The sequence below is a fragment of the Halyomorpha halys genome, unplaced genomic scaffold (genome assembly GCF_000696795.3).
Source record: "Halyomorpha halys isolate HHAL.00 unplaced genomic scaffold, Hhal_1.1 Scaffold1539.1, whole genome shotgun sequence".
Lineage (NCBI taxonomy): Eukaryota > Metazoa > Arthropoda > Insecta > Hemiptera > Pentatomidae > Halyomorpha > Halyomorpha halys.
In genome coordinates, this window is record NW_027112669.1 from 286,735 (window position 1) to 313,150 (window position 26,416).

Here is a 26,416-nt window from a genome sequence, read left to right on the forward strand (position 1 = left end):
ACCTGAGGATCCCTGAGCCCACTCTATCCCCCACGTGTGAGGGGTAGAGCAGAGCTCAAGAGATCCCAGCGCATCCCTCTCGCCGCATCACTGGCTAAGATTATTTAAGTATTTTTCTCGCCCATTTATCTTACATCCAATTGTAGATATGCAAAGTTGAGTAGAGGATAATTTTTTTTTTATATTTCGTGTAAAACAATTCATTATTAAAAATAATACAATAAAATTGTGTAGTTAGTTGAATAAGTAGGGATCTATGATAAGTTCATTAGCTCGAAAACAGGTTCATTACACAACATTTATGAAAAGAGTTTGATCCAGAAATTATAGACAAATCCTCTCTATAGTTGAAATTAACATTAACAAAAAAAAGTTTAATAAACTGATTTAATAGACCATTTTCTATTTTAAAGAGTTAATAATCTTAAAATATACGGGTTATTACTTTTCGCATTCATATTACAGTTAGTTATGTTTTAATACCCATTGAATGCTGCTACCTGTTTCTCATGTTTTTTACTGAAACGAAGTGGAATAAATAAATTCCAAATGGAATAATAAATTACCACGGTTGTGATAAAATTTAATAATAGACATTAAATGGTTATTACAAAAATGAGAAGACATAATTCTATTGTTCCGTAGAGGAATCCTCGCATTAAATTCAAAGATAATGAATCCCAAACACTACAGGCACACATAATATCTATTGAAGAATGGTGTAAAAACTGGAGAATCAAAATAAATCCTGACAAATCCCACCAGATCACCTTTACTCTCCGTCGTAAACCTCTGCCCTCCTGTCCTACAGCATCCTTTCTAAATACTCCACTAACGCCTGTTGAACAGATTCGATACTTAGGACTCCATCTTGACAAGAGACTTACTTGGAATCCACACACAAGACTGAAACGACAAGAAACTGCTCGTAGATTCCGATTGCTACAACACTTACTTGACAAACGCTCTAAACTTCCCATTCACTACAAAAAATTAGTATACACTACGATAATCAGACCAATTTGGACATATGGAATTGAGCTCTGGGGCTCCACCAAACCATCAAATTCTTCCCGCATCCAATCGTTACAATCCAAAATCCTACGTAAAATCCTTGATGCTCCTTATTACGTCACAAATAAACTCATTCACAAAGACTTTAACATCCCATTCGTTGCAGATTTGAGCCAAAACAGATATGCGTCTTTTCATTCCAAACTCCTTAACCATCCTAACCCATTAATTCTTAATCTTTCATCCTGAACAATCCCTGATAATCCTCCAAGGCGTCTGAAAAGAAGATGGCCATGGGACCTTCTAATTTAAATTAATGTTTGAAGTACCACCAATGGGTGGTTCCTTCCCAGGATTTTCAAGTGTATATGAAACATACAACATATTTACCTATTGTATTATTTTGTACAGTTGTAAATTACATTAAATAAATAATAAAAAAAAAAAATGCAAAGAAACATTGTTGTAAAAAAATCCAAGTTTTCACAAGGAAAATGTTCTCAAGAGTACTTAAACATCAAATTGATTTAGAGTTCTTATCAAAAGTATTATGTCAGTCAGCAGATGGTTATTCTGAGGGATAACCAATAATCAAGAGGCTGATAATACAATAGACATGCAATAAATATTCTCTTTCGACACAATTAAATTACAACGATAACAATCCAACCAATATCAGAACAAAGAAATAAATTTGCTGCAATTAATGACCAGCAACGCCTGTTTATCATCACCCATAAATGACTCTATTTATACGATACACCAGGATGTAATTAATGTCTATAAATGAGTAAGCATTTATGGGGCTCTATTTGATGGTTTATATACAAGAAAGACGTCAATCTACGTTATAAAACAATAATCTCTACTAGCCATAAACTATAATTTCTATAAAAAAAACTAACATCTTGAGCAATATGGCGCACCTCTCTTTTCTCATTCTTGATATTTTATCAATAGCCTAAGAAGATACATTTCTAATATTTGCAGAATATATTTTATAACAATAATAATAATAGAAACAGTTGTGTCCTTGCCTGCGTTATGGAGTCGGATTTAGCAATTTTCAGAACAACAGAACAGTGTCAGAATTACCTTTTGTGTTGTCAACATAATACTATTTCATTTCCTTGAATTTATTTATATTTTATAATTGAAGAATTTACAAAACCAAAAGCTTTACTAACTACTGTGAATGGAAACCACAGGTTTTGATATTCAAAATAACAATCCTAATTAGGGAGAATTTATATAAAACTAGGTAAAATTAAACAATAGCTTTCCTACAATAAGCTGGAATTGAATCGCTGATTGTCAAAAGGGCCGTTCTCCATAAATTTGGGACAAATGATGTATCTTCATTATTAAGTCATGTATGGACTATCGCATAGTTGAATGTAGAATGAAAATTTCTTCAAGTGGATTGATGATCAAACGCAATTTTGGAAAAGCCTCTGGAAGTGGAAATTAAAATTGTTTATTATATTGTAACCAAGAAAATTCGAACTAAATTGTTTTATGAGTCGTGAAAAATGAATATCAACTTTGTTCCTAACAATAAGACAACAGTCTAACAAACTGCGAATATATGACCACAATCGGAAGTGATCGGACTCGCTCGGCTGCCTCCGATTTTCCACCATTTTAAACTACTGTCCCTATTTCTTCTTTAGTTAATTATCAAATTCTTTCATATTTTATATTTATGCATTTTTTTTACAACACTGTAAAATGAAGATAAAACTTAGCTGATATAAAAAAACAATTTATTTTTCTTTATTTTGAGCCGTTTTTGAGAACCCCCCCTCAAAAAAAATGCGTAAAATCGATTATATTAAATGTCACTTCCGATAAGTCAATATTAACAAAAAAGTTGTAACAGGCATACATCTACCTTAAATATTATATGCAAGTATTTCAGTTTCGTACTACTTTTTTGAGCTAGGGTGGACCAAACACACACAGAGCATTTTGCAAGAGTTTGTCATTTAAACGAAAAAGAACTCAATATGTGTGTGTCCGTCGAATACTCGAATCCAAAATTCGGCCTTTCAAGTGGCAAAGGGTTTTCATTTAATCATGGAATATTGATAACGTTTAAGAAGTTTAAAGGTAGTAAAATTTTGATTCGAGGAAGTGGTTTATTTTAAAGTATCTGAGAAAAACAGCACCCACTATAAGCGTTTAAATGTTTTTCAACTTCAAACTCTTAATTTTGCCACTTTTAATAGAAATAGTAACAACATTTAAAAGAACAACGTTTCATTCATTGTGAGAATTTTTTCTAGGGAACATGGGTTAATAAAAAATCCAAGTTTTTCGTTCTCAATCGTGCTTGAAAAAAATGAAGAAGTATATTTTTTTAAATTTACAAATATACTTCGTGAACAAACAATAAAATTTTCCAGATATAGAAGGTCCCAAACTGGGAGCACTGCATTCTATATATTTGTTATGAATCATCATAGTAAAGCGTTCCACACACACGCATGATATAAAAAGTTATTCAACAGAACAGTGAATCTTTGATTTATATATCAATTGCAGAGATTAATAAAGAGATAAAACATCACATAACTACCAAGTGAGTCGCTGCCATTAAAGTGTCCATTTAAGGATAAAGCGTAAACTTTAACAGACATCAATATAGCTGAATGGCTGAAGATGTACAAATGATGTAATTTCCTTCAAGAATAAAAAATATAAAAGAAATAATTTCAATTTATATTACCTGTGAACCCTGACATGCCTCAGGTGATGGCCTTCTCTTCGAGATGGCGATTTCTCCCTCAGGTCATGTATAGAAGTAGACGTTGCTTCGCGCAGGATGTTAGGATACTTCTCAAGGACTGCTTTGTACAATGTTTCATTTGAGATCAAGCCTTCAACAACTTCAGCTGGCAACTGGAAATCAAAATGAAAAATTAAGAAAATCAATGAAAGATTGAGAAGAATATAATATATTTACTGATAGAAAACAAATCGTGGGAATGGTCCTACTTGTTCAATTCTGCTGGAAGGACTTATATACATAAGTAATACGCGAATTATTTTTTCCCAAAAGGATATAGAATTACAAAATATGAACCAGTAAAGGTATAGGTAATTACATACTTCAATTTGATTGATTGGAAATAGTTATTGAAACGGGAAAATAAAGCACAAAAAGTATTAGAAATAGATTATTGGATACGAAGTCAGCAATCTATTTACAGAGTTATTTATTCCATTCTGATAATCGTGAGTCACTTCATTGGTACAGCAACATTAGCAGAACTGAAGAAATGTTGGTAAATTACTGTAAATCTATCCGTTGAGAACATCATTGAACTAGTCCATGACACAGCCGTAAAGGGGGCAGGTATCATTGAATGAATAGCAGAGAGAACTATGAAGAAATTATTTAGTGATCCAAGAACAGATGTCAACACAGCGTGAACTAACTGGAGAAGATAGCAAGTACCAGCCCTAGATGTACAAGAGCCCAAGAGGAGAAAAAGGCAGTTTTATTTCACCCCAATTTTTGATTACTTAATTGAAAACTAGGTATAATTACTAGTCAAAATTGATGAGTATGCCAAGTATAGGTAGGGGGAATAAAAATTGGCGGCTGGTTCAAAACGTTAAAAAAACATTAATTTTTCATTCTGAGCTCTATATCTTAAAAACTAGCAACACTAGAAAATCTAAGAGATCATCATTTAAAGAAGAGTAAATTTGCTAAAATGCAAGTCCTATTTACGTTCAATAGTTCTCGAGATATAGCTTTTTAAAAAGCAACATTTCATAAAAATGTGGAACGTATTGAAATATCAGAAGTCAGTTGATTTATTTTGAGAAATATATATCTATGTGACGTACAGCTGTCTAGTAGCACTCAAATTAAAGTTAGTTTAATGATCTATAAAGTAGTTTATGATGTTTATTTTCGTAGGAGTAGTAGTTTTCATGAAATTTGCTAAAATAAATAGATTTATAGTTCTTTAGACAAATTTTCATTTGCCTAATTCATAAATAAATTCACTAACTGCTGATCTTTCAGTACAATTTTTTTTTATTAAATATTGCTTTTTAAAAAGCTATATCTCGGTAAACATTGAACATATATAGCTCTATTAGGGCTAATATTTCAGCAAATTTACTCTCTTATAAATAGTGTTCTTTTAGATTTTCAAGTGTTGTTGGTAGTTTTTAAGATATAGAGCTAAGAATGAAAAAATTAATATTTTTTTAACGTTTTGAACCAGCCACCAATTTTTATTCCCCCTACCTATACTTGGCATACTCATCAATTTTGAAATATTGGGGTGAGATAACTGCCTTTTTTTCTTCCCGGTTCTTGTAATATAGGCTTTATGACGACCTACGTTAAAAATATGGCGTAAGTCTATCAGCAGTACAAATGCAGCTCACATATAACATAACGTATCCGGTGGTAAAATTCTTATGCTTCTTAAGAAATTTCGTATGAGTTCTCACAAAGAAAATATGATTCATCATCCGCTGCGCATAAGGAGAATTTTTTGTTCCCATTATTTTCACGATATGCAATCTCTTAACGTCTTAATCGTGTGGTATTACCATTCATAAATCCAGCTTTAATTGTTTCAATAAGTCATTTGTTAAATTTAGTTTTTTTTTTATTATTATCTGCCCTAGATCCTACAAATCATATTTGACTGTGATTGAAGTAAAAAATTTATATTTAATGTATCGAATCAATTATCGTGTCCAATTAGTTTGGTAATTACTTTGAATTATTCTAAGAACGGACTACAACAATTAAAGTTTATGTTTAATCGGTTAGACAAGGATTCTCTTTTAAATCACGTTGTTTGATGATGAAGAGGTGAACCAAAAATTTTCGAATCAGAACTGTCTGAAGGTCCTATATCTGTTTTTGAACAGAAGCAGTGTATGTAAAATAGTGTAGCCAGAATATCTACCTATAACTCGCTGATGAAAACTGAAAATCAAATAATCTTTTGTTCTGCTGACAGCACCCCCCGACCATTTTCTCCTCTTATATACCCACGGTCAACAATCTTTATCTCATTTTTATAAATAAAAATTGTGAAATGGAAGGTACAAGAAAGGGAAAGATAAAAGGAATGAATTGAAATATTTGTATTTAGTGTGTAGACTGGAATTGATTGTAAAAGGAAACTGTGAGAAAAAAAAACTGTTTTCTATCTTTTTTATTATATCATGTAAATATATGTAATTTATATATGTCCGATCACGGATTTATTAGTATGCTGTGTAATGTAGCAACCCGATGTATTTGGCCAGCATGGATGAATAAAGCATTTTATCTCAATGAACTCGACAACAAAATAGTAAATCTTCGACGCAGCGACCATTCCATAAGTGCACATTACAAGTTTAGTAAGAGAACTGGCGTGAGCAAACGGATAAAGCTATAAAACACTTGTTTACAGAACTGAAATGATACAAACAGGTCTAGTTATTCAGTCAGTTCTCAGTCTCCGTTTCCGTTCTCCTTTGTTTTGGTTTGTTTTTTTTACACAGGAGAAACTGACATTTTGAATGAAACTGAAACTGAACTGGGAACTGATATGACCGTCCTTATATAGTAATATATTAAGGACTTTACATTAATATATTTTACTAGATGATGGTTGGGGTGCGGTCAAATGAAGCACAAATAAGTTGGAGTAGCTTATTTAATATTATAATTAGCTTATTCAGTTATTATGTATACATATTTTTATATTTTCTTTCTCACAATTTTCTTTTTCTTTCCATATTTCAATTTTTAAATTATTAATAACTAATGTATTTATACTTCTTTGCATTATATAACTTCATTTTCATTTTATTTCCTTAATTATGTTATTTTACCTACTTTTTCAATTATCTATGTATACATTTTATTTTCCAATTCTCTCATCACTTCATTTTATTAATTCCATTCTGTAAAATTATCCACTTTATGTCATTCTGTTTATATTTTATTTTTGATTTTCTATACTTATTGGTTGTTATCTTGATCTGTTCTTAGCCCTGATGAAGGCTAGAAACTCTAGTCGAAACGTTGGCACAATTAGATAAGGTACTCCAACTTATTTGTGTTTCATTTCACCGCACCGCAACCATCAACTCCTAGTAAAATATATTAATGTAAAGTCCTTAATATATTACTATATAGGACGATCATATCAGTTCCCAGTTCAGTTTCAGTTTCATTCAAAATATCAGTTTCTTCTGTGTTAAAAATACAAACAGATAAAGGAGAACGGAAACGGAGACTGAGAACTGACTGAACGTCAGTTCGTCATCCACGGTCAACTATCGCTCATAATTAATATATTTTACGATACAGCGCACATACAAAGGGACTGGTTGAAAATTAGCATTACCTAAAGGTAGTGAAATTTTACACATTATTATTCTTGGGTGTATCTTAATTATTATATGAATTGTTTTCAGATAAAAAAATAAATGTGAGGGGCAGAGTACCAGCTTTATCAATCCGGTCGATGTACCCATACTATTGGTAAACTGATTCTACAAAACAGCGAAAAAAAATAGCGAGATGGTAAAAAGTTGAGGTCTCCATATAACACCAATTCAATCCATTAAAAAATTTTTAAACTCATCTAGCTCAATTTAACAACTGTTTTTGCACCGAGGTAACTCAACCAGAATTTTGACAAATCAAAATTTTAATTTTAATTTTATTTATAAAGGCGATCAAAGCAACACCCCATTCTATTTTTTTTTCTCAATTTACTACGATAACTTTTAACGGAACATTCAAACCATCAGGTAGAACAGGAAAACTCTAGTTTTTAAAAAGTGCTAAGTAAAGATAAATCAATCATATTCTTATCGGTTATATAATTGGCGGAGTGGTCGATAACATTACCTAAAGTGCTATCGGCATGTTAATATAGTAAATATTAAATATTTAAATTAGAATACTTATTAAATTATATAAATGATGTTTAAGTGTTTTAAAGAATCAAGTTAATAATCTAATTATTAATTATTCAAGAACATTAGAACTTCTTATACAGTCTATTATTACTGGACATCCCGGTTATTAGTATAATCTTCACATTACCAATCAAATATAGTCTTAGTGGAAAATTCTAAATTTATACTGTGGGCACACCATGAATTAATTATAAATTAGAGTAACTCAACTCATAACAATTTTTGTGATATTTTGAATTCAATTATTCAATTTATCTTTGCCAGTAATCAGCTATTTTATGAGGTCGATTGCTGTCTCCTTACAAAGGAAAAATTTGGAGAAATAGAAAGGTGTGAGAGGCCTTTGGTTAAAGATATCGCAGAACTGGACCAAACATGCAAGGAGCTTCATAAAATACGTGAGTGTTGACATAAGCACGTAATGTTTGTGATCCACGAGTGGCTCTTAAGGAGAGGAAAATTTTTTCTGTAAGTAGTAATTCAAAATTCATTGACAATTCGTAATATGGTCTTCTCTAGACAGGCGCTCGAGAATTTCATCATCATTTCAGGGCACATGTTATTCACAGTTCAGCCTTTTTAGTAGATGTCGCTTAGTGCGTGGATGCGAAGGACATAGGTACATTTTCGGGACTAGAATATAATGTTTTAAATAATACAATATAACGTATTGAACCGTAATATATACTTAAAACAACAGTGTTCAAACATGACGAGAAGCGCCAGTATTTGCTTACAGTGCGTAATTAGAAAACAGCACCCGTACTTATTAGTAAGCACTACACGTTGGAGTTACATCAAGCAGTCAATATCAATGAGTTACTTTTCTAATAGAGTGTATTAATGGCGTAAAGCAAAATTTAGATATTACTTTAAAACAATTTTTTTAATTTTTTAAATTGAATGAATGAAAGCTTAGCGTTAGATTATAATTGAAATACTTGTGTGATACATCGTTTAAAAGTCTTTTTTCTAAAGTCTATTTATTTATTGACATTTACAACTGTATATAAAATACAACAAGCAAATTTAAAGTAAGATCACAATATGATACAGCATGTAGAGAAACTACCCATTAGTAGAACTCTAAAAACATTTTACAATATAAGGTCACGAGGCCATCTACTTTTCAGGCACCTCGGAGGATTGCCAGGAATGGAAGAGGAAGCAAGGTGAGAAACTTGTGAGTTTGGGTGGTTGGGGAGTTTATAATGGAAGGAATGATATCGGGTTCGGACTAGATCGTTTACATAAGAAACATTTAGGTCTTTATAGATGGTTTTATTTGTAACAAAGTAAGGAGCATTGAGGATTTTACGAAGGATTTTGGATTGTAAGGATTGGATACGAGAGGAATTCGAAGGTTTAGTGGAGCCCCAAAGCTCAACTCCGTATTCCAGAAGGGCATTATTATTGTCATGTAGATCAGTCTTTTGTAATTGGAAGAGTTGGAAGTTTAGACCGTTTGTCTAGTAAGTGATGTGAAAGTCGCAATCTACGTGCAGTTTCATGTCTTTTCAGTCTTGTGTGAGGATTCCAGGTTAGTCGTCTGTCAAGATGTAGTTCAAGATAATGAATCTAGTCCAATGTAGGGCGGTCGGCAGGTTTACGACGAAAAGTAAAGGTGATTGTGAGGGTTGTGATATGGGACTGTGGAGTTTGGAATGCGATCAAAGGGTGATTATTAACTGTGAGTACACATGTGTCATCAGCATACGTGGTAAGGATAGTGTTAGAAGTTGTTGGGATGTCAGCTGTATAGACGGTGTAGAGGATGGGACCGAGGATACTACCTTGAGGGACAATAGCGGATTGAAAATAGAGGGATGAATAGGAAGCATTATGGTTTACTTGGAATAATCTATCAGTAAGAAAGGAACGGATGATGAGAAAGTAGGAGTAAGAGGTAGGAATTTACGGAGTTTGTAACGTTTAAAAGTCAAATTTATTCCTTTCCAAGTCAAATGTAACTCTTTTCAAGTCAAGCGTTTCTCTTTCAAATTCAATCTTTTTTAGTCAAAGGCAAATCTTCCATCTCAGATGTTATCCCAACGGGTTTTCCTCTCTATTAAATCTATTGAAATAGAGCACTTTCAAAAGATAAATCCAGTAATGAAAGTTTATATCATAATTTTAATTATGATAATATTTAAATATTATCATAATGATATTAAGTGAATGATTTAAAAAAAAAATGAGTTTTTTTTGTTTTTGTTTTCTACAGTGAAAAGTATATTAAGTAGGTTGCGAATTGAACCTAATACTTGTGTGGTCCACTAGAAGCTGTAATGATTGCACACATTTAAGCTGTAAAAAAGTACTGGTACAGTACTTCACTACAGATTGGTGGCAGGATAGTTTAGGCAGTTTGGAATTCTTGATCTCCAATTGTTCGGTATAAACGAACTCGCCTGTGCAAATCGGATAGATAAGGGATGATCCAAATCAGCTACTTTAATGTAACGAAAAGCAGACAGTCTAAAACACATATTACCCGGTGGGCGATAAGATACCTAATCAGGTAGATAATAATGTTTGGAGTTGATTAACCACAGAATTACGGGGGCAGCAGCAGGCAGGAAAGAGGATAACAACATGGCACAGATAATGAGAGCAAACACTAAAAGAAGGGATACAATAATAATTAGGTGATTATTCCTCCAAGAGAAATCTTGTTTCAACTATCTGAAGGATACCTATATATTTTTACTCACTTCCAGATATAATTAACTCTTAAATTAATTAACTTAAACTTTATTAATAGATTTTTAACATAGTATATTAGCTTCAGAGTTAATTAACTGAGAATTAAAATTTCAACTGAAAGGCAAGCTTTTTAACTTTTTTAGAATCAGATTATTTTAAATTTATATATGTGTATTTTGATAAGGTACAGCCGTTTCCAAGGTGCATGCTTTAAAGCTGGTAAAAATTTATGGTGTTATGACCGTCATTTCTGGTATGAAATTTGAAGTGCAATTGTCCCTTAATTTCAAAATATGATTTTTTTTTTTTTGAAAAGGAAGTCAGATTCGCTTTTAGTATCCTCCACAATATCACGTCACACAGTGGACCACATGATAGTTATAGTTGGACAAAATTATTTTATTTTCTTCAAATGCATTCCAAATGCAGTAAAAGTAAAAGATCCACTAAACCCGTTTTTTCCACCTCACCTCAATCCCACGTACAAATGGGGCTTAGAAAAAAAAATTATTTTACTAACGATTTCCATGTTTTTGAGGCTGTTTATTTCGAAAAAAAAAGGTTTTAAAAATTTAATATATATATTTTGAAAAAATTGCATTTTTATTCATGTAGATTTTGTGGTTTGGTTCTCCAAAGGTCATAATTTCCACAAAATCAAATTATAACAAACTACTCAACTTTTAATTTCTCTAAAATATAATAAATAATTGGTAGGTGCTAATTGTTTTTCATAATTAGTTCCCTTTTTCGGTCCAGGTTCTCTTCATTTCGCAGATTGATCCAAATTAAGATTTGGGACTATTTTTATCCGAACTTTAATTAACAGTATTTTGACCTTCTTAGAAAATATACTTCAACTTGATAAAGACACGTTTTGAATAGAAATGCATTGTTCATCGTGCAAGGAATCTAAGATAGAAAGAGGAGGTAGGCAACGATACCAGAGAGTCTAGCAAAACGGCTTGAAAAAATTCTATTTCTGAAAACTGTTCCAGCTTTTTCCAAATTTCCTCTGACCAAGCAAAATTTACACGAACTGATAATATTTTTCATCTAATCAGACATGCATCAAATACTAATCATTATACTATATTCACCACTATTTTTTGTTTAACTTGAAAATATGAACAGTTACGAAGGACTGTCCAAGTTCTTGGACAGTGATAAATAAATAAAAATATTTCGATGCTCTAAATTTTTTATTTAAAGGAATTTTAATTTAGAACTGCCTTTTACATGCTACTGACGTTAGTTATAGTCACTGTATTAAATTTCTTTGTAAAGTAGGTAAAACCCTTTTTTTTTCTTTTTTTTTTTTTAGCACCGTCAATTTCAACTGTGTTCCAGAAACAAATTTACAATGTTAGGCACTCATTCAACGTTATTCAATTAATTATGTAATAAAAGTTTCAGTAGGGGGCGCAGTTTAAAAGTTATATGCTAGAAACTGAACAAATCCAAAATTTTGGGGTTACCTTTTCCTCCGCTCTGGCTGTCGAATAGGCCGATACTGTCTCTCAAAACCGGTGATTATCGGCATCTGCTAATATCTTTTTACTTTTAACATTTTCAACTGGCCAAAAGCGTAATTCTGTAATCCTTAATAATTTAAATGGGAGGACATTACTTATAACTATTTATATCATCCTTATTAAATAAAATATTATTCTGACAAGAAATAAGGAATGAGGAAAAAAAGTAGGGAATTATTGTAAGTTTGGCCTATTTTCAATTTTAGCCACTATTTTAGCTTGTTCATGTGAAATTGTAAATTACCGGGATACGCTTGTATTTAAAAAAAAATTATACTGTCCCTTAAAAACCGGTGATTATCTCTTAGCTTTATGTTAATAGGTTCTAACCTCTTTGTTAGACAAGAACTTTACAATTGATTCCGTCTATGAATAGGACACAAAAGCAATTTTGTTCTATAAGTGATGTCATCTCTTGAAAAAACAAAATCACTACGATTCGGTACATTTTTCCCTTAAGGTTCGGCGCATAATTATCAGTATCTCAAATAGAACAGAATATCTATCAAAGAAGCTAGAACAAATTCCCTTACTTTTCCAAATTTCCACTGATTCTTTTTGAATCAATAATATCTGTTACCACATTATGCATTAAATACTAGTGATTCTGTATTATTAACCGATACTTTTACTTATTAAATGCACAAATCAAATGATGATAAAAGTAAACTTTATATTGGGGTTACGACTTTTTACAGAGTTATTTAATGCATTGTTATTTAGGAGCAATTATCAAATTGTTATACAATGGTTTATTATTTGTATAACTTAATGCTCGAAGTTCTTGTCGGTGGGATTTTTTCTAGACACACGTTCAAAATTGTGTAAATTAATATAAATATTTCCTGTATAAAAAAGGGGAAGAAAGTTTATTTATTGTTTTATTTTTTAAAGTTTATTAATTTATATTTTGATTCTTTCTCTTCGGGCAATTAATTTACCTTCTTAACATTTACAATTACAATTTCTTTATTCAATTATTTTTTTTGTTAGCGTATATTATCTTCAATGGCAATTATCTTCAGCGGCTTATAATAGTTTATTATATTTTAAAAAATTATTTTTGCATTATTTGTAAATATAAAAACCTTTTTTTACACTGTTTTATGTAGCCGTGACAAAATTTGAACAGAAAGTTAAGAAACCAAAGTAAGATATTAAGGGCCTTTGAAGATGAACGAACGATCCGAAACGTCGGCAAGATTGCTTTACCAATGTATAAATAATTGAATGAAGAAATTATAACAACCGGGTAAATTAATTTCCCGAAGAAAAAAAAAATTAAATAAAGGGATTATGCTAGGATATTAATATTCTAAAATTGTCACAAACGGTGAAAAAAATTGCTTGTGGTTTTCGACGATTTACGCCTTTTGCCAAATTTTCAAATTTACTCAAGTGAAAAAAATACTTTTAGTATTATACTTACTAGCGCATGGAGAATATATATAGGGAAGGAGAGAGGGGGGGGGGGCAGTAGTAGCACGCCTCAGTATGGATAACGCGTTGTAAAAGGTCGGGCACCCTCAGGCCTTGTACAAATGATTTCGTTAGTTAGCAGTTTAAGATAGTAACATAATTATTTATGTGAATATTGTTTATTGTTAAGGTTTTTCCGAATGAAGATACAGCCCGAACCTTGGCCAGGGGTAGGCCGGAATAGCCGCTGCATTTGCAGCAACACATGGAATAACAAACCCAACCATCACGAACCCAGGAGGCCAGGCCTTTCCAGGAGGCAGAAAGGTGAGAGGGAAGCGATTCGCTCAATGCAATCTTCTCGGGTCATGGCATTTCCAAGAGACAATGAGGAGAAAAAGGCAGTTATCTCACCCCAATTTTTGATTACTCTAATGAAAACTATGTATAATTCCTAGTCAAAATTGATGAGTCTGCCAAGTATAGGTAGGGGGAATAAAAAATGGCGGCTGTTTAAAAGCGATAAAAAAACTTTTTTCATTCGGAGCTCTATATCTTAAAAAGTAGGAACAACACAAGAAAACCTAAGAGAACGTCATTTAAAGAAGAGTAAATTTGCTAGAATGTGAGCCCTAATAGGGTTATTTCCGTTAAATAGTTTTCGAGACATAGCTTTTTAAAAAGCAACGTTTCAGAAAAATGTATGGGACGTACTGAAAGATCAGTAGTTAGTGAATTTATTTTGAAAAATTTAAATCTCAAAAACCATTTGACGTACAGATGTCTATTAGCACTCAAATTAAAGCTAATTTAATGAGCTATAAAGTAGTTTATAATGTTTATCTTCGTAGGAGTAGTAGTAGTGTTCATAAAATTTTCTAAAATAAATTGATTAATAGTTGTTCGGAAAAATTTTCATTTGTCAAATTTATATTCATATGTGAATATCATAAAAACTACTACCCCTACAAAGAAAAGTGTCATGAACTACTTTATAGTAAGTTAAATTTCCTTTGTTTTGAGTGTTGGCAGACATATGTGCGTCTTATGGATCTAGAGATATATTTTTTCAAAAATCCAACATTTTATACAAACAACTAGAAATTAACATTTTGTGAGTTTATTTTGTCAAATATAACTACCACTCCTACAAAGATAAACATTATTAACTATTTTGTAGTAAATTTAACTAGCTTTAATATGAGCGCTGACAGACATCTATCTATACGTCCAATGGTTTCTGAAATGAAGTTTTTCATAAATCAAACTTATAGTCCGAACAACTAAAAATCAATTTATTTTAGCAAATATTATGAAAACTACTACTCCTACGAAGATAAACATTATAAACTACTTTATAGCCCATTAAATTAGCTTTAATTTGAGTGCTAATAAACATCTATACGTCACATAGTTCCTGAGATATAGATTTATTAAAATAAATTAACTAACCACTAATCTTTCAGTAGATTTTTAAGAAATTTTGCTTTTTAAAAAGCTATATCTCGAGAACTATTGGACGTAACTAGCTCTTTTAGGGCTAATATTTCAGCAAATATAGTCTTATTTAAATAATCTTCTCTTAGATTTTCTAGTGTTGTTGGTAGTTTTTAAGATATAGATCTCCGAATGAAAAATTAATGTTTTTTTAAGGTTTTGAAACAGCCGCCATTTTTTATTCCCCCTACCTATAATTGGCAGACTTATCAATTTTGACTATTAATTATACCTAGTTTTCATTAAAGTAATCAAAAATTGGGGTGAGATAACTGCCTTTTTTTCTTCCCGGCTCTTGTACTAAAAGGCAGTCATTTGAGAATAAATTTCCACCCTCGTACAAAATAGATATGGATTAATCACGGGGCTCTACTTAATTGATCTCCAACTATAAGTGAATTGAATTGGGTACCCTTAATTGGGTAAAAATCTGGCGGTCGAGCGTGATTCTGACCAAATCACCTCCTTGCACAACCGTTGGTCTAGTAACAGTACTTCCTTACAAAGTACCTGACCCTTCATGGGTTGTAGCGGAAAAGATTTAATTTTTTAACTATAATTGAATCGTCCGAGTAACATAAACCAGCACCAATGCAGTTGTAATTTCTGAACTGAGTGGAAAGGCAGGACCGTTCATGATGCAAAAAAGAGTAATACTGGAAATTATGAGTTAATACCTTAACAAAAAATCTGACAAAAATTAATAGCAAAAAAATTGTATTTACTATAATTATGGGAATGATTTTTTTTATTTATTGAGTGTGTAATTTACATAAAATTTTAATCGATAAAAATAAGAAAAATATTGTTCATAAAATAAATAATACGGGACAATCATTATTTGCATGGATTTCATATGGAACTGGATACACAGATGTAACTAACCATAGACATGCTTGGCCATATTCCACTACTTATCAAAATTCTTGAAACCCATTTTGACACTATTAAGCATGTATATATATATATATATTTTTTTTTTGAGTACTTAATTTCCCTTACTTTTGAAATCACAGGTAAATTTATGTATACATATAATGTATTAATTGAAACTGCTTATTTAACGATAAATTAAAAAATTCTTAGAGTTTCAGGGAAAAAAATATCGAATTGCACCTAGGTTAAGAATGAGATGCTAATGAATTACAACTAATGAAAGGTTATGAAACAATAATTCTACAGAAATAGATAAATAGTATCGGTTGATCGTAAATAATAATTTGGGATAATTGGGGGATCATAAATAATTGTATGACCTAATTTCATACAATAATAATGCCCATACAATAATAATAGCTTATCGATGATTTGGTTAATGTAGAAAATATGATATTAGGAAAAAAAATTAACAATTTTCTATAAAAACTTTGAACTTGTAAGTTCAATGTTCACGTTCGGTATGGATGCCGTTCAATGAGGTTTTGAAGACATGTTACCGAAATGAACTAGTTCTATCCGTAACTGACCTCAAAGGTCGAATATTATCTAAAGTCAAAATTTGAAGGGAATTACTTCTCACCTTTTCCTTTGCTTTAATGTAGCTGGGCAGACTCATGAGAGAGTGGCATAGGGGCGAATCAACTTCGTCCATGACTGCAGACAGGTCCACATTCAAATCGACCTCCGAGTTACCGCACGTGGAATCCCCCCAACCATCCGGCTCCCGCATCAGGGCACCGCAGACGCACATGTTGAGCAGGTTACCAGCCAATATGAGGATAGTACCGCGCCAGCCGTATTCAGAGAGCAAGTAGTCCGTCAAGGGAGCGTAGATAAATGTACCTATCGAGCCATAATAAGCATTCAATGGCGTTGAAACAGCCAAACCAATATAGACTGAATAGTGAAAGCGGTATGGGAGGATAATGTTTTCCAACTTGAAGTAAGTGGAAGAAAACGATTAACAATACCGTGAAAAAATAAAATAAACCAATCAAATTTCGTCTACAATATGATTGTGGAAAAATGGAAAAAGAACCACCTTCCGCCTCCACTATTTTGTCAAAAATGGATAAATACAAAAATATGATAACATGCTAGGTGATAATAAGTTTATTTTGTTTAATTGCTTAAAAATATTGAAAATTTCATTCAAGTAAAAATCTCTAAAACAGTGTTTTCACTCAACTAAACCACTAAGAGTGATGTAAAGGCAAGGACGGGTAACTTGCACGAGTTTAGCTGAGCTAAAAAGCAGATCCAAATCTAACACCCGCCTGCATCTTTGATCTAGGCAAAATCGCATATTCCCAGAGAAGAGTAGTCCTCTAGAATGATCCATTCAGAAATATTCTTCTTTATCTCCTTCGTTTGTGTCTTTTGGCATGGAAGTGCCTAAATAGTCAAGCATTATGATCCTAAGTCAACACCTTCATGGAGTTCAAAGTCTTACCCTTCATTTACCTGGTCCGTCCACAACACCCAAGACTCGAAACATATCTTTTAGATAGTGTCTCTCAAGTACTCCAACGTAGCTCCGTATCTCCTCAATACTGACTCTAAAGAGTTGCCTTTGTTCAGTCTTCAGTTCTACTATCGGATCGGGCAAGAGGGATCCAACTTTCACCTCCAAAAAAAGGACAGGTAACTGCATAATAAAGAATAGTTTGAGACATTGTTTTCCATATCATTTTGGTCCACAAGTGTTACAAAGCTGGTGATATACATTATTTGCCTAATTAGTTTTGTTCCTGATGAACACTGCTCGTGTATCTTGGGAGACCATTGATCCTTCCACTATCTATTTCATACAGTAAATGATCACATCTTCCTCACGACCAATAAGAATCACTTTACCTCTATGTATTCAAAGCGGTTAGCGAACTAACCTGCCGTAAAGTCTCTAGGATAACAAAGAGTCCTCGGAGGCTCCCAAGTCTCAAAAAATACAAAACGTTACATTTATGGTCCCTGCATTGCACTCTAAATCATTGCCTGAGTTTTCCTGAAACACTTTGGTTAGTGAGGGCCGATATTTTACCGCTCAGGACCCCCAATTATCTTGATCCACTCCTGCATTCAGTGTTACTTTCTTTCAAGTTCGATTTCTCAATCAATGAATGCTTGATGTAAATTTTCCTTTGTATCAGCTATGAGGATAGTATCGTATATTCCGATATACCAGCTGATATAAAAAGAAAGTATTAGAAAAATCTATAAATAATTACTTTTGTTAGATAGTTTATCTATATTCCGACAGCAGGTACAAAAGTTCCATTTAAAATATAATCAGCTCGTCAGTTAATTGAAATTTTGTTGATAAATAATACTTAAATATTTTGAACTAAAAAATTGGTCTTCATAAACTTATTACATGAGATGAACTCAGACAGAATATACATTAAAAAAAAACAATAATAGGCGGGATACTTTAATCTCTTTTACAACAGCTTGAGCAAAGGTATTTTAAACTGATATTGGGAATAAAACGAAAAAAAAACAACAACAACGAATAAATAGTTAAATCCGGATAATGATTTATACCATACAAAATATAGTATACATTATATATTTGATGTTTTATATGTTTTGAAGACGCTATTACCCAATTTTCAATCGAATTTTAGATCGTGAATGTGCATTTTGATTAATTGTTACTATTTCGCTTTTTCGAAGAAATTACTATTTCAAATTTTGCTCTGAAATATAGTAGATTAATAGGCTTTCATGGTACTGTTTTTTTTTTAATTATATTTTTCAATGAGTATACACATGCCGAATTACCACAGTTGACATTATTTTCCTGTAAGTTAGTTAATAAGGTTTTGAAATACCTATTTTCTAACTTATTATTAACTTATTTTGTTAAGGATATCTGATGTCGTATCAGAAAACAAATTTCAACTATAAACAAATAGCAATTCAGAATGTTAACCTTCCGATAAAAATCTTTCTTTAAAAAAAAAAAAAAATATTAGAATATCTATTAATAATTCCAATTAAGAAAAATCAAAACCCCCCAAAACCTAAAAAACGTTTTCTATATTGTAGAAAATGACAAAAGTAGCAATTAATCGAAATACACATGCGTGGTCCAATATCTAATTCTAAATATAGAATCAGGGTACCCAAAAACCAAATAAACTATCTACATTGAAGTCCATTAAAAAACAAAGGCAATAAATACAAATGCGCATGCGCAGTCGTAAATACAATAGTAAATTTGGAAATATGATTCTCGAAAACCTAATAAAGGATAGCTACTCCAAAGAATTCGGCCAAACAAATAAATAATTCGTAATGCTCGATAGAAGAAAATATCGATATTAGCAACTTCGAACACCCAATGGACGATCATTTAATAGATAAAATGCACCTTATCCCCATCCCCCTAAAAGATAAAAAAAAATAATTATATTAATAGACATATAAAAATAAATATAATTTTTAAAGAAATAAAATATAATTTTTACGAATTAATGGATAAAGATACCGATTCCTTCCTTTGGTAACTATACAGGTACAGGGGTCAAAGGAAAGTGTAAAACTGACCTCTACCCCAGTTAGCTGCATGAGTAATAAGAGGAAGGGTGAATGACCAACTGTTTTCCGGGTAATTTCATCAGGAATATGGGTAAGGAGAAACGGAAAGACCTACCCCTCACCTGGTAACCAAATCAGGTACAGGAGTTAAGGGAGAGTGAAAGACCAATTCCTTCCTTAGGTAACTATACAGGTACAGGGGTCAAAGGAAAGTGTAAAATAGACCTCTACCCCAGGTAGCTGCATCAGTAATAAGAGGGAGGGTGAAAGACCAACTGTTTTGCGGGTAATTTGATCAGGTATATGGGTAAGGTCAAACAGAAAGACCTACCTCACACCAGGTAACTAAATCAGGTAAGGAGTTAAGGAAGAGAGAATGGCCGATTCCTTCCTTAGGTAACTATACAGGTACAGGGGTCAAAGGAAAGTGTAAAACTGACCTCTACCCCCGGTAGCTGCATCAGTAGTAAGAGAAAGGGTGAATGACCAACTGTTTTCCGGGTAATTTGATCTGGAATATGGGTAAGGAGAAACGGAAAGACCTACCCCCTCCTGGTAACTAAATCAGGTAAGGAGTTAAGGGAGAGTGAATGACCAACTGTTTTGCGGGTAATTTGATCAGGTATATGGGTAAGGTCAGACAGAAAGACCTACCTCAAACCAGGTAACTAAATCAGGTAAGGAGTTAAGGAAGAGTGAATGACCGACTCATTCCTTAGGTAACTATACAGGTACAGGGGTCAAAGGAAAGTTACAACTGAATAGATGAAGGCTTAACTTAAAATGGAAAAAAATTGAAATGAATTGGAGAAAGTTACATTCGAAAAAGTTATTTCGTAATAAAGGAGATTCGGAAAAAGTTATTCGAAATGGAAAAAGCTACAATTCAATCGGAAAAGGTTTCACTTGAAATGGAAAAGCTTAATTAGAAATGAAGTAAGTTTCGATTGGATTGTAAAAAGTTACATTCGAAATGGAGAAAGTAGCAGTTGAAAAAAATTTCAGTGCAACGCTTCAAATCAAAATTTATATTATGAATCCCACATTAAAAATATTTATTATATCAAAAAAAAAAAGCTGTACCGCTGCAACATATTAAGAGTCAGGGGTACAGTACTTAAGGAAGTACTGTTACTATACCAACGATTGTACAAGGAGGTGATTTGGTCAGAATAACGCTGCTTTATTATATCAAGATTCATGAAATAAATCATCAGTAAGTGTATGGTTTATACATAAAATAATAATTTTTTTTATTGTAATTTACAACTGTACAAAAAAAAAACAATAAGTAAATATGTGGAATGTTTCAAACACTTGAAAATCTTTGGAAGGATTTTCCACCCGATGGTGGTGCTTCGATAATAATAATATTATTAACCATATGATATATTTCTATCTGTCATCAGACAGTCCCAATTCAATAACCTAAATATAAACATATTTTCCATAACCCTTATGGAAACTATAATATTATATTTATAAAAAATACTGCGTTTCGTGCTCTGTCATCAAGGTATATTTTTTTTACTGGACAATATTTTATTACATTTACTATTCTGTCTAATGCTCTAATGTCACTTGCATCCATGTAAAATTTTTTTAAAAATTTCTTCACGGTAATTAAAAACCTTTTCTTAATTGATGAGTTACGCTGATGTTTGAATAGGGAGTTTGGTTCCATTTTTGATTAAGAAAAAGTTTTTAACAAAGCAACGAAATAAATTTTGTAATGATGTAAAAGACATATATTGCTGTGTAAGAAAAATAAATCCTGAAGACGTACTCCGAAATGTCGGTTTAAAAAAAAGTTAATAGTAGTTTATATTAGGAAAAGTTATGGAAAGTATCATTGCTGAAGTGTTTAGATCATTAAATATTATTAATATAGTCATAAAAATCAATTATACTTCAATAAGCGAAAGATAAATTAGGTCAACCTCATTATGCGGAATAATATTTCAAAGTTAATTTCTGAGGATTGATGGCTTCGTAGATGGTGTCAGTTAAATATAGGTTTAGAATAATTGCAATAGAAAATTATTGAAATCTCACTAAAAAAGAGTTAAAGAACAGGTATTTTTCTTAAATCATACTTAATCTTAGTTTCTAAACATAACTGGCATTTTAAATGAATAGTCCAAAATCCTCCGTAAAATCCTTGATGCTCCTTATTAGGTCACAAATGAACTCATCCACAAAGACCTTAACATCCCTTTCTTTGCAGATTTGGCCCGAAATAAATATGCGTCTTTTCATTTCAAACTCCTTAACTATCCTAACCCATAGTCCTCAGAGACATCTGAAAAGAAGATGGCTACGGGACCTTCTAATTTAAATTAATGTCCGAAGTAACACTCATAGGTGGTTCTTCCCCAAGATTTTCTAGCGTTTGAAACATTCCACATACTTACTTATTGTATTTTTTTGTACAGTTATAAATTACATTGAATAAATAAATTTTAAAAAAATAGATAGAAATCAGGCAAGAGGAAAAAGTTACGTAATTCAAATAATCTGCATTTTTTATGCAATCAGATTAAGAATGACTCACCACAAAGCAATAAAACAAAAGTACAGATAATCTTCAAAATAATATAACAAAATATTTCGATCCAGGAAATGATTTTAACTCTTCGGAAGTAAATTGGTATCATGGTAAAAAATATCATGAATAAAAAGTTAGTGCAAAGGTTAATTACTTGGCATGGTGCTTCATATACACCGTAAATTCGAGTCATGTGGCTTGTTAGATTTTCTTAGATTGCCGACGTTTCGAACCACTGTGTCTCACACACTCGCTCTTCATCAGGGCTAAAAATAAAAAGGAAATAAGGACATTGTAAGAGTGACATCAAAAATATTTTCTATATCACTCTTTCACTTTTACACTGACTCAATTTTATATCTTTTCATTTTTAGGCCTGGTGAAGATCTACTTAGGGAGGTCGAAACGTCGGCAATGAATGAATTAGTTGAGAACTGTTTTTTGTTATTTCTTAACCGTAGCCCTGACCATTCTCCTTCATATTCAATTACGGTCAATTATTTCCATATATAATATTTACAAAAAATTTTTAAAAGCAATAAAATTAAAAAAGAAAAACTCATAGAAAAAAAGATTTACTAGGCAGCCTTCTGAGACAAATGATAGAAAAAAGAAAACCCACTAGACGAAAAAAATATACTGGAAAATGGAGAGCCTACAAAATAATGATACGGGAATACAAATAAGATTCGACTATATTATCATAGCATGAATAAAAGGTATGCATTTATGCAAATTGCCAAACGAAACAATTTTTTGGAAGGTTAAGACGAAAGGTTTAGCAGTTTCTCCTTATCAGTAGTTTTATTCGAATCACTTCATTATCTCAGCTATAAAGCTGCAGACGCTATTTAGGCTGCTATACTTATTATACTAGAATAACTAATTTGCAATCAGAATTAAAAATAGAAACTGTAGAAGATTGAATCATATTCTTTAAATCTTGCTTTAACTCTTAAACCTCGAAATAAAATACAAGGAATTGTTGTAAAAATCGTCAATTTGAACTCAAAAAAATATGTACATCGATGTACGACATGTCACAATCTCACAAGAGGAGATCATAACACAAAAAAGGCAATCCTTCCCTGCCGGACCCGCCCCGCTAAGACCCACGGGGAGCGACGGTTCTACATCACTTTTGAAATATTAGCTTAAAATGGGAAGAGACTTTAAGATAGTTATATCCAACAATAATTAAAAAGCGCCTGAAATTGAAAAACGGCATTTGTATTTTCAACTGCAATGGTTTAAATAATTAAATAACCATAAAATAATCAGTCAAATGAATTCAAATCGTATCTTTGTTATAAACATTCGATACAAGAATAAATCTTTGCTTGAAAAGTAGAGATGGAATGGTGCTTTATCATAATTTGAGTTTTGTGGTTGATGTAAAAATAATAAATGAATGATTACTGTAGCTGAAATAATGAAGGGTAATAAGAAATCTAAAGTGAAGAATCGTGTTAAGGTGGTATTTATTATCTGCTAGGAGACCTGTAAAAATTTTATGAAATATATACAAATCATCTTTGAGAAAATGTGTGAACCAGAATTATATTTTATTATAATAAGCATACGTTTTTTTTTAAAAAAAAAAATTCCTAAAGGAAAAATACTCCCAAGATGTTCCAAAGCACTCACCAATGCCTGTTCCAGCGGCGCCGAGACTCGTGGCCAGCGTCCTCTTTTTGTCGAACCAGTAAGCGATAGAAACGACAGCGGTAACGTAAATTAAACCCAAGCCGAGGCCAGAAATGAGGCCGAAGGTGATGTAGATGAGAGGAAGAGATTCCAGGAAGGCAGAGATAGCAAAGCCCAATCCACCCATCAACCCTCCAATTATCGTCATCCAGCGGCAGCCAAATCTACGCATAAAAGATTAATGATTAAGATTTTAGAAATGAAAGTAATATAAATAACATGTCATAATTAAAAGTCACCTGTCAACTAATGCAGAACAGATAGGTCCGGCCAAGAGGGGGACTGACATAAATAAGCTTCCGATCCATGCGGTGGCAGACTTGGATGCAGAAAAGTAGTCCGACAAGTAGGGAAATAGCAGACCAAAGGAAAGAGAAACTCCATCGGCAATAGCAGAAGCAATGAGAGATGCAGCTACCACAACCCAACCCCAACCACCGTCTGGTGGTGTCATCTGCAAAGGAAAATAAATATTAAAAACTAAAATCTAATCAAAATAAGATTACTTAAAATTAACAATAATCATTCAAATCTCCACCTTATTACCTCGTCCAATAAATTTTAAAACGGAATTAAACGAAAGAGAAACAATTGTTTTTAATGTAAGGCCCGAAATATCGTTTTATGGTGGAGGAATGAATCGAAGAGTCTTATGGTCACAAACACTTAGATGTAACTTCCTAAATTGTAAATGGAAGGTACCGCTAGAAAGTGATTTTAACGTAGTATGGGCGGTCGCATCTGTAATTGTATTAGATGCTTCCAGTATTTTTAATTAAAAACCAGAAAACATGCCTCGATAATCCCAGAAAATCAGTAGCAAAATTGGATCATTATTAGCAGATATATTAAATAGAACAATACTAATTCAGAGATTGAAGAATTTAAACGTTTTATTTCTGAAACATTGTACTTTTTTATTTCCATAATAATTAAAATTCTTTGGCAAGAAAGCGGCCGAGGGCCACATAAGATATGTGAAGTGTATGGTGCTCATGGTTTAACTGACCACACGTGAATTGGTTTGAATAATTTCGTTCTGGTGATTTTTATTAATGATGACTCAGAACGTTCTTGGTCATCATTAATAGATTCTGAATTTGATGGTGACTAAATGAAAGAAATAATTGTATCGAATCATCATGTGACTGTGGAAAAGATTGCAATACAGATAGATGTATCACCCGCAATTGAAAATCATATAAAACATGTTAAGAAACTCGATAATGTGTCCTGTTGATTACAAAGAAATTCGTCGAGCACAACGATTCAATATTTGTGATACACATTTCCAATGTAATGTAATCAAACCTTTTTTTGAAACGAATTATGGCTGATAATTAAAAATGAGTTGTCTACAATAAAGTTAATCGAAAAATATCATAGTTCTATTATGATGAATCAGTACAAACCAAATCCAAAAATGATTTGCATCAGATAAAACTTCCTGTTAATTTGGTGGTATTACAAAGGTCTGAATTCGAATAGCTCCCAAGTAACCGAACCATTAACTCAGATGTTTGCTGCCCACAACTAATGAAATTGGAGAACGCATTCAAAGACAAGTCCCACGATGACAATGCGAAGCCTCACACATTTTTAGCAACACATATGAAATTACTGAAGCTTGATTTGGAAGCGATATCGCATATGTCACATAGTCCACGACCATGCATTCCTAAATATTTCGATCTGTAAAAAACATTTTAAATGATGGAAGTTTCATTTGTAATTACGTCCTCAAATTGCACTTGGTTGAGTTTTGCTGATAAAGGCCAGAAGTACGAGCACAGAATCATGAAGTAAACAGAATTATAGAAAAATGTCATAAAACATAATGGAATATATTTGACTTTTTTAAAGTTCATTTTTTGAACTAAAAAATTGATTTTTATTTCAACCAAAAAAGAAAATAAATAAATTAATCTCTTACCAACCCTTAATCAACAAAAAATATGATTCTTCCTTTTAAATTGCCATAGTTGCGGCTATTATTTACGCCATAAAGTAGCGACTTAAGCGGGAAAATTTATAATGAACTTAAGGGGAAAATATTCGAAGACTCAGTTCTCACTGTGCAAATGCATCTATGTCCCGTCCGACGGAGGGGAGGGCACGGAACAACGAGGCCTGAAATTGATATAATATCCAAAAATACTTTTCAGTAACTCCGATTTAGTCTTCTGAAAACATATGTGGCGCAAGGAATTTGTTAACATTAAAACACTAAAAAATCACAGTCAGTGTGGCAAGATGGTAGAAATCGACAATTTGGAAGCGGATTTACATAGGATTATTCTGTACTGATAAGTTTAAAGGATTTAAGTCCAAAAAATGTCGACATAGAGTTAAGCACTCAGTACGACTCAGAAAAAAATTATCTATCAATTGGAATAAAGGATTTAAGTTATATATTAGTATAATATACTGGTTAAAACTTTATTGAATGGATCAGTGTTTATGTTTATACATAATTTTTCGAACTCTATTTTTCGTCTCTTGAAAAATCAAGAATAACGACTTAAATCCATTATAATTATCAGTA

At 32.1% G+C, this 26,416-nt stretch overlaps 1 protein-coding gene across 1 annotated transcript in view; it reads right to left on the reverse strand.

The window, feature by feature from the left end:
* chk (chaski) overlaps positions 1–26,416 on the reverse strand; it is a 79,508-nt gene that overhangs the window by 45,802 nt on the left and 7,290 nt on the right. The window contains exons 2-5 of the mRNA XM_014435227.3: positions 24,111–24,325; positions 23,812–24,035; positions 16,654–16,916; positions 3,746–3,918 (exon numbers count right to left, since the gene is read on the reverse strand). Coding sequence (XP_014290713.1) covers positions 3,746–3,918; positions 16,654–16,916; positions 23,812–24,035; positions 24,111–24,325 — 875 coding nt within the window. The remainder of the gene's footprint in view (positions 1–3,745; positions 3,919–16,653; positions 16,917–23,811; positions 24,036–24,110; positions 24,326–26,416) is intronic.